This window comes from Hippoglossus stenolepis, chromosome 16 (assembly GCF_022539355.2).
Source record: "Hippoglossus stenolepis isolate QCI-W04-F060 chromosome 16, HSTE1.2, whole genome shotgun sequence".
Lineage (NCBI taxonomy): Eukaryota > Metazoa > Chordata > Actinopteri > Pleuronectiformes > Pleuronectidae > Hippoglossus > Hippoglossus stenolepis.
This window is the reverse complement of record NC_061498.1, coordinates 17,329,047-17,344,798: the sequence shown is the minus strand read 5'-3', so window position 1 is coordinate 17,344,798 and position 15,752 is coordinate 17,329,047. Positions and strand designations below refer to the sequence as shown.

Genomic DNA, 15,752 nt, shown 5'->3' with positions numbered 1-15,752 from the left:
TCTCTCGTCCCATTAACACAAATTGCTCTTGAATACATATAAAACATTTGACACAGGATATATGTTACCAGCTCAGTAAACCGCTTCTCTAATTGAATTGTTAAAATCCAAACATTCATATTGTACAATTACAAAATTATGGGGACATTTACTAACTGAGCTTTTTACCTTGACACCCTTGGAATAAGAACAGTTTAATAATCACATCAAATAGGAGCACTAAAATTGATTAAACAAAAGATATCCTCAAACATAAAGTTAAACTGGGACTTAAATATTTGAATTCATTACAAAGTATTATAAAGAATTAGTCACAGAAAAGGTTGACAGTCCTGTAAATCATTTAGAATGTCTTAATTATCTATGGAGTTAAAGCAACAGAATCATAATTATTAGAATTATAAGAATTCACTGTCTGATTTCTAGAAATCACACTTGTAACAGAAATCATGGAAAGCAGTAGGGATTTGTCTCAGGTAGAAACAAACATGGATGGTCTCTCCCACAGGGGTGAAGTCCTGATATCTACATCATCATTTACATTATCTGCGTGTTTCTCTTTGCTCATAGGGAACTCAGAGGTGCATAGTCTTAGTCAAGTCTTTGTTCTTCTGCGTCGGTCAAGTCTTTGTTCTGCGTCGGTCTAGTCTCAATATGTTTGGGTGAGAGGGATTTGCCCTCTGCTGTGATCACATGACCCAGAAAAGTTACTTTTGTCGAAGAAATTGCAGTTTAGATTTTTCACAGGAAAAATAGGCGTGCGTACTGGTGAGTGATGCCATGGAATGATTATACTTACTTTTCGTAATGATTCAAAAACTGGAGTAATGCCTTTAATGGCTTCAGTTTTTAATGGATATTACTGTTGGCAGGGCCTGAAGTCAGATTTAGGCGTTATATTAAGCCAATGTCATGTTTGCCTTGAGCCCACAGTGTCTTAGGGATTTCCTGTAAGGCGGAGATGTTCGCAACAGCTATTTGAGACAAAAAATGATGAGTCGACGACATTAAAGTTACCAGATGAACAGTTCTCTGCGCGTGCACTGTAACAGAAAAAAAACTTTTTATATGCATGCAGTTGGGGGGTGATGTACAATGCAGAGAAAGTAGTTTTTCATTTCTAAGCATGTGATTGCTTCTAATATCAATGTGTGTGTGTCACTATCCTGTTTGTGTGGTGTGGGTGTGATACCGTGTATCTCAGGCATCGAATGAATCAGAGTTTCCACCGCTCTCTCCTGGCCCCCCTGCTCCAATCTGCCTGAGCAGCTCCACCCCGTTCCTCTGGACACTCCCTCGCCCAATGTCCTTTCTTTCCACACCTATAGCAGGTGCGGGGGCCGCCTCTGCCCCTTCCTCTGAAACCACCGCTTCCTCTGTTGAACCGGTGTCCTCTGCTGCTTGTTTGGTGATTGTACATGGTAGAGGATGTCTGTGAGTCTTGAAGTGTCTGATACATGGTAAGGTCTTTTTGTCTTTGTTGGGCCTTGTAGTTTTCTTCAACATGCAGAGCATATCGTCAAACTTCAGTCAGTTTTGCTTTCATGTCAGCTTCTGACCAAGGACAGAGAACCATCGTCAGACCACCTTGTCCGGCTGCGGGTTACAGGAGGTCTGCTTCTGTTGTCTGCTGTTCTGTTCGTGGAGTCTGGTGGATGGGCAGTTGTTGGTGGAGGAATATAGGGCGGAGGTGAACCGGCTGGGGCTGAAGCCACTTCAGGTCCCTGAAGAGGGGCACAGTCGAGATCGTGGTCCACTCTGACACACTGAGGCACTGTAGCATACAAAGAAACCTTTTTCTGTGCAGATTTATCTGTTCGTTCACATTCATTTGCCATTTTATCACATTCATTCCCTTGGGTAACACACGGCATTTGTTTTGCATTCTTTCTTCTTTCCCTACATCCACATTCCTTCTTCCACACACTCAGTGCTTTCAAATGTGTTTCAATTTCATTGAGATCCTTCTTAGACACTTTTCTTTTTGACTTTTTCTTTTTAATTCCCAATTGTATTTTCTATCCCAACCGTAGTAATTGTCTTGGACTAACTGTTCCCCCACTGGGGAAGCCGAAATCTTTTATCCATATTGATAAGGGTCTGGTGGCAATCTCACCATATTTAGTTGGCATTATATTCAACTTTTAAGCCTCAAAATCAAATTATTAGGGTTCCATTTAGCTCTTTTTGTGGAGAATTGTGACAACTTTAATACAAAGATACTCTCTCTGCTCTGAGCACTACTGTGTTAAGCAAAACTTCTTTTATTTCAGTTTTTCTTCCATTTTATCAGGAGAAAATTCCATTTCTACTTCTCTTTGCTTCTTCACATCCATCTCCGGATAAAATGGTGTCTCCAGAAGAGCTTTTTTTTTCTCTGACGTCTCCCGGCCCTCACACAGGGAGTCGTGGATCCCCTTCCATGAATCCATCTCTGAGCTCCACAGAGTAGCTCTGGCCCTGATCCACTGTGAGCACTCGGTCTCATTGCCTTTTGCCAGACTGATGCTGTCCTTACAGATGAAGAAGATATCCATGCCGAGGAAAAGAGAATTGACTGCTATGAGACCTACCCTGGCTGACTTGGAAAGAGCGAGAGGCCTTTTGGCGACTGCCTGACCAATATCTGGGATGTCTGCGGCCACCCTGGGTACGTTACGTAATGATTTACCTTCCTGAGCCACCACCTTACCAACACCTGCAATCAACTCTTCGTTTTTCAACAACTTAGTAGCAGAGGCAGCATCAACTAATGCATCAATACCTTTTGCAATAACACCAACTTTACCAAGACCCTTGCTAACTCCCAGAGCCACTGTGATGATACTCTCTTCCATTTTGGTGTCGGCTTGACTGGTCACCTTGTCCAGACATTCCTGGAGACTCTGCACATCCTCCATGAATTTCTGGAAAACCTCTCTGGCTTTGTTCTGTTGAGTTGCATTTACTCCGATCTCTGTGAAGGTGGTGACAGCGCTGTTGACTCCGCTGGTGATTCCCATACCTATCCCCGTCATTGTCAGAGCTAGAGACACCCCTGCCGTCACAGGAATTAACGCTAAGCCAACAATGGAGAGCACACCTCCAACCGCCCCAACCGAGCTGCCTACCACGCTGGAGATCTTTGCCCCCATATTCATCCTGTCGAGCTGAATAGCCCCCTCCTCCAGGTCATTGAGAAACTCCAGCATCCTGTCCTGTCGCTTGCTGAAGTCACTGATGAAGTCACAAAACGATTCCTCTTGAAACAAGAACACCATCCTGAAGTGCTTGTTCATCCTGATGAAGACAAAAGAGGGAATTAAATGTAAAATAAATTCAAATTTCAAAGTTTCGGATGCACCTTAAAGGCGCCACAAACTTAACATTGTCACATGTTTAATACCCTGTCCTTGTGCTAATTGTTTTTGCTGATCTCTCTTTTCTTCTGGAATTTTTAACTCCCTCCCAATGACTATAAATTCTACCATTTATCGCCCAGCCTGCAGGGAACTACGCTGTCCGATTCAACAGTTAAATCCTCAGGCGTGGGCAAAGGCGGTGGAGAGAATAAAAACAGTATTCCAATAGAGTTACAAGGTGCAAAAATAAAATATAACTGCAAAATGTGCAAATTAAAGCCAGATCATACAAAAAAGATAAAAGAACAACAACAAAACAGTAAAGGAACAACATAAAAAAATTAAATAGGATATATATATATATATATATATATATATATATGTATATATAAACTGAGGCACTGATCTGATGTAAAGTTTGTGCCAAACTGTAGCTTAAACCATAAAAACATGTCCCCCCCCATTTTTTTTAAGCCTGGATCGTGGGACTTTAAACAGCATTTGATTATCTGATCAGGAGTAAAATGATAAATAACATGACCAACACGTACAGGCTTAACAAAAAAGGGCCAAGGACGGAGCCTTGTGGGACCCCACATCCCATGAACGCAATAGAAAAACTGAATGAAAAAACTAATAAATTAAAAGCAGTTCCGTCTATAGGCCCACCAGGTTCCTGAATCTGTTCAGAAGAGTTGTATGATCTGCTGTAACAAAGGTTGCACTCAAGTCCAGTAAGTAGTTTGAAAGCAGCTTAAACAACACTTACCTGATCTCATCCAGCTGATTAATATGATCAAGCATCCTCCGCATGTCATCTCTAGACAGATCCACGTCGAAGTTCACCACAGTTTCCGTCGTCATTTTCAAATGAAAGTCACTGAGGGAGTTGTGAAAGACAGTTACACTTACTTCCTGCACTAAATGTTGCCCACTGCTAAATGTGTCATGTTGTTGCACGTCTGTTCACCTTTTTCCTAACGTCTCGCAGATTTTCTGTGTGGTCCGTATGTACTTGTCCAACTCATAAGAGAGCACTTCCACATTCTGAAGTCTGGGCAGGAAGAAGACTTGTGCGTCTCTTTTGAACTCGAGGAGGAGAGGGCAGATTAGCCGTGCCGCAGTGATGACAATCTGAACACAATCGAGGGTGATCCCTTTGGGCAGACATAGCGCCTGGTTCTCCGTAAACACATGGAGCGAAGTGACCGCCAGCTTCTCCACTGCATCCAGGAAGTATTCGAGCTTCGCCAGGCCAACCAAAGTGTCCTTGAGCACGGCATCCAGCTCCTCCTGCAGCTTTGCACGCCTGCTGTCTGCGGTCACTTGGGTCATCTTGCTCTTCAAATATTCCCAAAAGGCCTTACCTTTTTGCTCTGACTTAGAAACATGGTCGATGTTAAGGTTGATGATGTCAACCCTCTCTTTGATATCTATCATCATGTTTAATTCTGTCTCCCTACGGAGCCCCCATTTAGAGACGTCCTCATAGAATCCTCTTACAGTGTCGATGTAGATGAGGGTGTCTGTGACATAGCGGCACAACACCTGCTGTAGCTCTTTTCTGTAATAAGACATAAAGCATCAATCACTTTGGGACATTTCATTTAACTCACTGAGCAGAAAATGTCACTGAAAGACTGAATGTATCTCCATCATAAATTTGAAGTGCCTTTTTGTCTCTTTGTGGATGTCTTGGTTCCTTGTAGATCATGTTTGTTGGTTTGTAGTTGTTTCTTTGTAGTCATTTACCGTGTCTTTTGTCTGTTTTCTTTTTTTTTTGGTGACAATGTATCTCTTTGTGGTTGTTGTGTGTCTGTGGTTGTTTTGTAGTCATTTTATGTCTATTTGTGGTTGTTATGTTGTCACTTTGTTCTCTTGGTGGTTGCTTTGTTTCTCTTCTTCTTTGTTTGGTTTATTGGCAAGTGGCAAATTGCATTACCACTCTTGATACTATTACGTCACCACAATAGTAAAGTCCTGAAATATCAAAGTCCATTGGACACACTTTAATTCAGGACATGCAGGAAGTAAACTGCACTGGATGTAATAAAGCTCCTTTTTATTACTCCTCTTTATTTTTTGTTTCTGCACTTTGGACATAATATAAACTGAAAAGGTTTGTGCTGAGTTTATTGTTGCTAAACAGATCTGTCCTAACAGTTTGACAACAGGAACTCCCAGATATAAGATACTTGAAGCAAGCAAAAAACACAAATACAGTGCAGCACTTGAGTAAATGTACCCACTCTTCGTGGTTGTTTCTTCTTGTTGTTTTGTTTCTGTTTGTGGTCATTCTGTCTCTGTTTACTATTTGGTATTATGTGTCTTTACAGTAAATTTTTGTGTCTCTTTTTGGGTGCTTTAGTTTCTCTGTCGTTGTTTGGTGTTGTTTTGTAGTTTTTAGTTTATTTGTGTGTCAGGAATAGGGGGAAAGCAGGTTCTGAATGCAGGAGCCAGTAAAATAACAAAAAAATGTTCGGCAGAAATAACACTACAAAAGCAAAACAGGATTCCAAAAAACAAAGATCAAAACTCAACATGCAATTAAACTATAGGGGAACAGGAAAAAACAGCACAGCACAAGGCATACGACCAAGAAGACACTGGAAACATGACAGCGAATAAGGAGCAAATTTTCTAAATTAAATAGGAAACGCAAAACTCAGAATGAACAAAAATCTAAACCCAAGGAAAAAACGCCATAACGAAACTCCAAAAGAGCACTTGAAGAAAGGTACTTAGGCTACTTTCCACTTGTGGATTTCTATGTTTATTTGATACAAAATGTAAAAACAAACTCAGAAGGAACAAGTTTGTGTGTACTATAAGGATTAAAAACACTTGAAATATTGTCTCTCTCTCTTTTCTGCACTAAAGTCAAACTTTACCTTGCAGCAGACATTTCCCCTTCTGCCTTCACTTCTTTACTGGGGCTTCGTTGCTTCGCTGGTCTCTCTGATACAATGAAAACCGACTGCTTGTTTCTGGACGGCTTGTTGCAAGAACTAAATCCTCAGGCTTGAAAAAAGTTGACACACTTGTTTGGTTTCATTTTCCTTTCTCCACATCAGCAGGTTGGGCCACACCCATACCTGCACTTAACTCTTTCAACTCCGAAACTCAGTTTGGTAGCGAAAAAATATGTAAATAAATACAAAATTTGGGTGAATTCGGGTAATCTGAGACATTGTGAGGGACACCTAAACTCCAGTTTGTTTAATTCATGTTAAAAAAATCTAGTCAACAGGACTTTTACTGTCGTCAATCATTACAATGGAATTGCTTGACATGGTCAATAAGATTAATGTTAATGATATAAATGTGTCATAAATAAGACAATGTTCCTCATTGTTAATTTAGTTTGGGATGTATTCAAGCAACAGAATATGCATTGATTTGTTTAAAATTTGTTTTATCTATTTATTTTCTTCAATCATGACAGCCTCAAAAAGTGGAGCCTAAGAGTCCTGATCGCCCACCGGTGGCTGCCTGCAGTATAGGTAATAGATCCTGCTTCCTCCATGGTAATGGATGGGACATATACTAGAAAAAGCGTTGAAGAGGCACCAGATTAAAAAAGCAGGCTTTCACTTATTTTATGATAAAATGGCTTAAATAAATATAAAGATAATAATAATAATATTTTTTTATGAATAGAAACAAGTGGTCCACTCTGACTGTCTGTTGTCGGTGTCTGTGTGTGTGTGTGTGTGTGTGTGTGTGTGTGTGTGTGTGTGTGTGTGTGTGTGTGTTTTCGAGGGGCAGAGCAGGGACACATTTATATCAAAGCGCTCACTCAGCTGCTCTCGGCTCAGCGCAGACACTCAGTGATCAGAGTGGGAATGCTGCTGACATGGCAGAGTCCTCACATGCAAGACAGCAGCTAAACACCAGTGGAAAGTAACTGAGTACATTTACTCAAGTGCTGCACTGCATTTGTGTTTTTTGCTTGCTTAAAGTATCTTATATCTGGGAGTTGCTGTTGTCAAACTGTTAGGACAGATCTGTTTAGCAACAATAAACTCAGCACAAACCTTTTCAGTTTATCTTATGTCCAAAGTGCAGCAACAAAAAAAAAAAGAAGAGCAAGAAAAATGAATGAAATGAAAGTGTGTCCAATGGACTATGATATTTCAGGACTTTACTATTGTGGTGACGTAATAGTATCAAACCATAGACAGTAAAGTTGTATGACATGTCAGCACCCAAAAGTGAAGCCAAATCATTTTGAACGCCCCCTGGTGGCTGGCTGCCACATAGGTCATATATATTTATAACCCTCATAGTTATTATCACACTGATGTATGTTCAGGTGTTCATGTTTCTGACAAGCTTGGTTTTAATAAGTTACTTGATCACATAAAAATGGGATGAAATTTCACGATTGACAGCTGACTTGGTCGAGCGCATGTATCGAGACCATTTACTTCAATTGTATAGAATTTGGCTGCAACTCTGTTTACCCCTGAAACTCCAAAAGGGTTTTGTGGACTCAACACTTCACCCACTCCTCCATCGGCATAGTGATGAGTGTAAAATGAGTGAATTTAAATTTATGAACTAGCTCTATGAAGATGGTCAAACTTCAGGAAAATGAAGAATGCAATGCAATGCAAAAAAAAAAAAGATTGGCTTTTTGCTTAAGACCCCAAATGCTTCATTGTTAAAGAAAATGATCAAATCCGGCTCTTTCCTAAGCTCACTCACAAGTGCATTTCTAAAAAGAGGAAATGTTTTTCACCCTGGAGAGCAGAGGGCCCGTGGGTCCATACACCCAGAGACTCCAACTAATCAGGATCAATTACTGAGGATAGAAACAAATGTTCAAAGAGCGACCATCTTTTTTTCCACTTCTTCTCCAGGGCAAGTTTACTAGAAGCTCTCGCCGAGCCAATGCTCCGGGGGCCCTCTAACAAGGCCCTGATTAGGGATGGATTTGCAGCTTGCTGAGTTAATGTCAGATTGGCATAAAGAATCCATGTGGGAGCAATGTGGGTGCAGGCCTGGGACCTGATTTGCGTGGCCCTCTTCGCCTGTCAGGGATAATTGTTTAATGAGAGCGAAGGGCGTCCCAAATCCTGGCAGAGGGGGGGAAACAGAGAGGTCTTTAGTCGGAGCTCAAGGTCTCTCTTCTGGGAAACGTGGTGGATCTGCAAGAGAGAGAATCTGCCTCAGCAAGCGTTTACAGTATTCTCCTGTAGAACAAACACTGGGTTGATAATGTAGATTTACTCAAGTGCTGTACTTAAATACAGTTTGGAAAACGAGTATTTCTGTTTTATGTAACTTTATATACCTATCCTTTAAAGTAAAATAAAAGAAACTCAAATTTGCTCCACCTCAAGTAGATACATTACGAAAATGTGTAATGATGTGTGATTATGAAATAACATAATTGAATTAAAATTGTAATAATAGTAATGATATACTTTTACTTGAGTAAAATTTCAGACTATTGACTTTTACTTGTAATTTGTTTGTTTTTTATCATCATCTCTGCTAAGGGGGCTCTGCCTTTGCCCCTGTCGGTTTGTTGATTGCTTTGTTTGTTTGTGAGCAGCAACTTCAGGTGGATTGAGGAATATTTTATCTCTTTCTTTAACATTATGAAAGAGTGTTTTTTTTTTACATTTTCACTGATTTCTCATGGATCCTGATGAAAGAAATCCGGCCCAATGTGAGGGGAGTGTTGTTCCTAGGCAGAGGTATGAGCTCCACTGAGTGCCATTCCGGTTATAAATAAAGTGACCAAACCTAATGGGTTTACAAGACAACAAAAGTTACTGTTACAGTTCTTCAAAGATATCATTTAGATTTACTTCAATACTAAATAATGTATTATTTTACATCTAAATAACCTAAATAATATGTCTACTCTCTTGAGCTTGGCAAATGAAGTCCACCACAAAAACGCTTTCCCTCTTTAAGTACAACTTGAAGTTTTTCATAATCATTGGAATAAACAGAAATATTTCCAAGGATGTCCCTTATGTCCATATAGACAGAAGAATCGTACAAGAATTTGATTTCATTCTCATCTTCACAAAAAACAGAGTCTGTTCTCCTATGGAGGAATTAAATTAAAAAACCTGCCTGTCTCTGGGGCTAAAGATGTTCCTGAACATAGCTGTGCACACATGGAGACTAATATTCATAATTTGTGTTTATACCACATATCAACGGAAGGTTTTTCTCTTTGCATGAGAAATATTTTTGAGTATTGTTTTTATATATTGACCTAATGATGGTTTCACTCAAGTAAAGAATAGGAATATTTCTTCCATTAGCTGACCTGAATTCAGTCAGACTTGTATCCCCCTTCTCACTTGTATAGGATTATCTTTATACTCTGTGTATATATTTATATTTCTGTCTCATGCAGCATGCAGCTGCTCTGACAGCAGAAATCAGCCTGACCTGATGTGTCTGAGTGTTTGACATAAGGCCCCTGAGGCCTGAGAGAAATATGATGATGAATTTTTTTCATGAGGAGACGTCCAACCTGCCCAGGCAGCCTATTTCTGACGCCCTATCATCAGAAAAAAGCAAAGCACAAAGCTTGTCTTGCTCACAACGCGCTGACACAGACGTGAATGTGGACGAATAAAAACTGAGACCAAAATGACGATTTTTTTGTTTCTACCCAGAAGCTTGTTTTGATGTTTGTGGATAAGCTTGAAGAAAGGAGCAGCCATTGTCCAGTGAAGTGTCTTTGATTTAGGGACTGATGTTTCTACTTGCTCACAGAAGTCAAACAGTATTTTCACAACGGAATCAAGCAAATTTCAGTTTAAAGCCACTGAAAATAAATAAATACTCAAATAACGGCTAGATTTTTACTGCTTTACTATTTTGTACTATACTGTATTTTATAATCCTTTTACTACTGTACATTTTACCCTTCACAGTGTCTGTATTTACTTTGTCTTCTGTATCAGTCTTGTTTGTATGATTTCAGCAATAAAAAATAATAAAACTAGAATGTCACTCAGTGGAGCACATACCTCCTCTAAGCCCCAGTCCCCTTGAAACCACATTCAAATTAACTGCACCTGATCATACTGTTCATCAAGAAGCGTGAATTAATCTCAGAGAAATCAAGGAAAATGTCCCTATGTTACAATGTTTGAGAAAATGATTTATTTAATTTATTAATTCATCTTTATCTTAATCTTAATCTTAATTAATTTATATTTTTATGAAAAATTTGAGCAGTTGTGATAAAGATGTTTGAACAACAGGGGGCGACAAACGTCAGAGTGGCAGAAGAGAGAGATGGAAGTAGCTGTCCTTTTAGCACCACACACAAACACACACACTCGTGTCTCCATAACTTCAGAGGACATTGCATAGACTTACATTGATGTCCTGGAGACTTACCCAAACCGTAACCATAGTGTTAACTTACCCAACCATAACCTAATCTTAACCCTAACATTAAACCTAACACTAACCTAGCCTTAAAATATATTCAACTAACCCTAATTCTAACCCTAACCCTAAAAGTCTTAACCCTCAAACAAACAAACATGTCCTCACCTCGTAAGGTCTGTGCTCAAAATGGTCCTCCCGAATACATAAGTACAAGTACAAATATATACACACACACACACTAATACAGCACATGAATTATGACTCTTTTTTAAAACACGATGAAATAAACGGATCAGCTCAGGGCGCAGAGCAGCAGGGTCAGCGGGGACGTGCGTAAAAGACGCGCCGCAACATTTGGACATTAAGGAGCCATACACGCACGAGTCTCCGCCTGTGTGCGCACAGATGCATGTGGGTAGTCCTCCATCCATCTATGGAGAGAGAGAGAGAGAGAGAGAGAGAGAGAGAGAGAGAGAGAGAGAGCGCGCATCGCAACACCCCCTCCTTCCGCCCCCTCCACTCACAGAAACGGAATTAAAAAAAATCTTTAATATCTTTCCAGCAACGAGCCACCGTTGCTGCAGCGCAGAGCGCGCACACATGCACACACACACACATGCACACACATGCTCACACACATACACTGTGTTGCCTTTGAAAACGTCGCCGGTGAGAAGGAGGAAAACTTGGCTGCAGAATTAAGGGCAGCGTCTTCACACTGATATAAAAACAGATAGAGAGAGGGGGAAGGCTATAACCTGGACGTCTTGAATGTGGCCTGTGGAACCGCTGCTGATATCGTGACAACACCAGCTCTGTGTGTCTGTGGAGCTGTGCAAGTCCTGGTTGTGTAATATCTTTTTTTCCCTCTCGTCCTTCCGCAAAGCGACCAAACCTGCAGCCGAGAGCGCACGGATAGAAAGAAGGAGCAGGAGAAGAAGAACAAGAAGAACAAGAAGAAGAGGAGGAGGAGGAGTAGGAGGGAAAAACGGGAGGATTGTAACGTTCATCAGAATTTATTTTGTTTCCTATTACATGGCGCAAGGGCTAAACAAACGGGACCGTCCTGGGTGTGAAACTGACACGGTGAATTTGGATATTCAAGCAAAAGCAGCAGCAGCATCCTCCTCCATCCACGGAGGAAGAGGGAGAAGCAACCTCGGCTGCGGCAGCGCACACACCGACTCCTCGTCCTCCTCCTGCCGGCTCTATGTCGAGTGATGGTCGGCTTGCCTTGCTGGATTCTCCCCGCTCTCTCCAGATCGTCGACGACCGAACCTCCTCTGACCGCAGACCCCCATTTTCGGCGGAAACCTACCCAGAGCGATAGGGCTACATATGGAAACTGGGGACCAAAATTTTAGGAAAAAGGAAAATCCAAGCGGTTGATTTCATTTATTATTATTATAATTATTTTTCAGGATTCTCTTGTTTATGTGTGAGCTCGTTTCTTTTAAAGCCTGCTGATTAATGAGTCTGTTGGCTGAGCCGATATTTCCTCATGCCATCGGGTTGATTTGTGAGCAGCCAGCCGAATATTGTCCTCACAGTAGGTCGTTATAAAACCGCTTTTATTTCCTATCATCAGGACTCGGATCCGTCCATTTGTTTATGTTCCCTCTAATATGAGAGCTTTCTCTGCTGTCCTTCGTTTCCCTTCCCAGTTTACCATCACCTCTCTAGCTAATAAGAGTCTTGAGGAAAATCTTTGGACACATCTCTAATTCTTATTTCTTACTGGCTTCTAACTTAAGTAACTGTAACTCATTGTAAGAGACATATTGAACTGTTGTACTGTAAGCCTGACATTACTCTGACACCAAGGTCCGTCTCTTTGGTCCATTAGATCTCATGTTAATTCAGCTGTAACCTCTACAAGTCAAGAAACAGGTTGTTTTTGTTGTGTTTTTCCCACTTTGGTTAATCTCACCTGCACCACCTCAAACATAATTAATCCTGCACAGCTCATGTTTGCAGAGTGGCTGTTGTGTGGGTTGAATCTGCAGCTGCAGGCCTGCTGAGGTGCTGCCTGATCTCTCATCTTTATTTGTGAGGGTCTAAAAGTAAGAACAAACGGAGAGGAGAGACAAACTGCGTCTTCCTCTCTTCCCTCCCCTCTAAAGAAATAACCCAGAATTTTTTTCTCTTGTTTTGGTCCCTACCCAAACGCAACCATAAGGTTCCTACCGCATCCTCCTCCTCCTTCTTCCCTCTCCTTCCGCTCGAGTATATCCCGTTTTTTCGGTTTGGTGTGGTCCCGCAAATTTTCAAATATTTACTTCCTGTACATCAAGAGGAAAGGGGGTCCCCCTTTCATGGAATGCGGAAACATGGGTCTGTTCGACCGCGGAGTCCAGATGCTGCTGACCACGGTGGGAGCATTCGCGGCCTTCAGCCTCATGACCATCGCAGTCGGGACAGACTACTGGCTGTACTCCCGCGGCGTCTGCAGGTCCAAGTCCATGAGCGAGAACGAGACCAGCAAGAAGAACGAGGAGGTGATGACCCACTCTGGCCTGTGGAGAACGTGCTGCTTGGAAGGTAAGAGCAAAGACGTTTTCTCGCTTTTCCCTGACGTGGTCTTGTCTGTGGGGTTTGGAGCTGGCTGCCTGCACTTCCCTCTTCCATGACACTAGAAGTTCAAGGAGGCTTCTTAATGCCTCCACATGAAATGCACAACATGAGTGTGACAGAAGCTGGAGTTTGAAGGCCTGAATGTCGACCAGCACTGATAGGAGCTTATTTCCAGAAACACAACCTCGATGGGTTGCAAGATAAATATGAAGCATCACCAGATCATTAGTTTTACTTTATTTCTGGAACTAAAACGTTGATCCCTCTGATAGAGGGCCAGAAAATATGACAAATCACTCTTGCCCTGACATGAAACACGCAAACCTTTTGCAGGGTTGTGCTTCTTCATATTGCTCAGAAGATCCACATGCAGATCTTTTGGGGTGTTCAGCTGCTGCAGGCCGGGTGAAGGAGGTTATATATATGATGAGTCTGAGGAACAGATGATTATTTAAAGGGTGCAAGTGTAATCACAATGTTTATTCTCCCCAGTCTTTGCTTGTCTAATTAGAAATATTGTTCAGTCCTAAGTCTAAAAAAATACTCAGATGAAACAGTCAGAGACAGAAAAACTTTGCTGATAATTGACTTTGCTGCTAAATGTTAGATAAAGACCATTAATTCTAAACTTTACACATGGGGTTTCAGCTCCTGCAGCCCGGGTTAAACACCCCCGTCACTTTGCTGCAAGATTAGTAGGAACAGGAAAGAAGAAACATCCACATCCTGCTCCCTATTCCTTCGAATCTATGTTGTTCTTCATATAAAACATAAAAGTTTTGCTTTGCCATTTGTCTAATGAAATAATCGGTGAAAGAATATCCCTTGAAATCTGCAAGTTTGTTGTCATTGCTTCATTTTAAGGCGTAAAAAAAGAATGAAACTTGGCTATAAACCATAATGACTAAAACTCTGCCTTGAAATCCAGACTGATGCAGTTGTGTTCAGGACTTGAGCTCCAGCAGCGAGCGTAAAGTAGGCTTCTGGATGCAGACTGAGGCTGTTCCTCCGAAACCCACTCTGCAACAGTTTCACCAGTCAGATATTAGAATCTAAATCATGAAATAATAACATATTCACATGCAGCAGTTAGGGTGGGACCTGCATCGTATATATCAACCTGATATACTGGCAAATCAATACTCTGGTCTCACCCTAATTAAGGGAAACTGCAGGGGAGCTGTCCCTTTAAAGAGGATGTGACTCTGGAACAGCAGGTTGGACAGGGTGTTTGTTTTCATCATGAAAAGTCATGGCAGCAGAGATGCGGCCGTTTCTGTGTTGACCTCCTCGACACCCTTGATGATGACAGGGCTGCTCGTCATGTAACCTTTGACCTGTCTGGGTTCGGTGATCTCCGAGGTGTCAAACGGCCTCACCTCCAGAGTCCGCAACATCTGACGGAGGCGGTGTGTTTCCTGTCACGGCCCGGCGGAGGCACTGGGTGAGCAACTGTAGCCTTGTGAGGGCGCAGAGCGTTAAAAATCTGCTCATCTCAGCTGTGAGATCCTGAAAGGCCACAGTGTCTGACTTCGTGCTCCTTCAGTGCACCTTCTGTTCAAAGCTTAGTACCTGGTGTGAAGTAAAAAGTGTAATTTAATGCAGCTGTAATCAATATTTTTACAGTAACAATTTATAGGAAATGACAGTGGAAAGACAATGTGAAAAATGTCACTTGTAGTAACAAACCTACTGAGAACTCCAATGGCAGTCAGACAGCATGTAACTCCAACAAGGCCCAACAGTCCCCTACTGTAACCACATTTAAGTTGTTCCAGATTTTTGCTTGGATCTGCACCAAATTGTACATACTCATAAATATCAGTCATCTAAATATACCAGATTTCTTTCATCAAGAGCCATGAATTATTCTCTAAGAAATCAATGAAAATGTTGAAAAACGCCCTATCACGTAAAGAAATATAAAAAAAATATCATGGATCTGCCCCCTAATCTGGATCTGCACCGAAATGTAATGTTTTCTTCCCTGTCCCACACCACATCTACCAAGTCTTATGGTTATCTGTCCAGTAGGTTTTGCATTATTCTGCCAACTAACTGACGAATATAGAACCTCCTTATGGGGAGGTAATTAGCTCCTGAATCTGCTGTGCACAACTTTATGGAGATTTATGGTTAGTTTCAGTTCAGTGTTAAGTCGTCTGCTCCTCAACCTTTTCTCACCACTCTCATAGCATAATTTTCTCCCAAAAATCCAATGTACAGTATCAAACAGCAGCTCTAGACCCAGATATTTCCTCCAAGAGGAAGAGTCCATTATCAATATTGTGTTGATAGCTTGTTTCAAGTGCTCTCAAGTGGCAAAACAGTCATTGAAACTAAGATTTGTTGTGTTAAAGTTACCTCAGAATGAGCCCTTTATCTACATCAGGAGCAGGTCCTCTTCCATGGAGTCTGCCGTGTTTCTACTGTAGCCCAGAATGGTCAAACCACATACTG

The 15,752-nt window shown here is 41.4% G+C and overlaps 2 protein-coding genes across 2 annotated transcripts in view; one reads left to right on the top strand and one right to left on the bottom strand.

The window, feature by feature from the left end:
* Positions 1-2,140: 2,140 nt before the first annotated feature.
* LOC118123132 lies at positions 2,141-6,398 on the bottom strand. Its single transcript, XM_047343767.1, is given in 5 exon segments — positions 2,141-2,365; positions 2,367-3,279; positions 4,111-4,221; positions 4,312-4,905; positions 6,233-6,398. Coding segments are annotated over 5 exon segments (1,671 nt in total). The 5' UTR covers positions 6,247-6,398; the 3' UTR covers positions 2,141-2,326.
* Positions 6,399-11,276: 4,878 nt separating this feature from the next.
* The window catches only part of cacng2a (calcium channel, voltage-dependent, gamma subunit 2a), a 64,829-nt gene continuing 60,353 nt past the window's right edge, over positions 11,277-15,752 (top strand). The window contains exon 1 of the mRNA XM_035181488.2: positions 11,277-13,259. Within this exon, the coding sequence (XP_035037379.1) occupies positions 13,034-13,259 (226 nt within the window). The 5' untranslated portion in view covers positions 11,277-13,033. The remainder of the gene's footprint in view (positions 13,260-15,752) is intronic.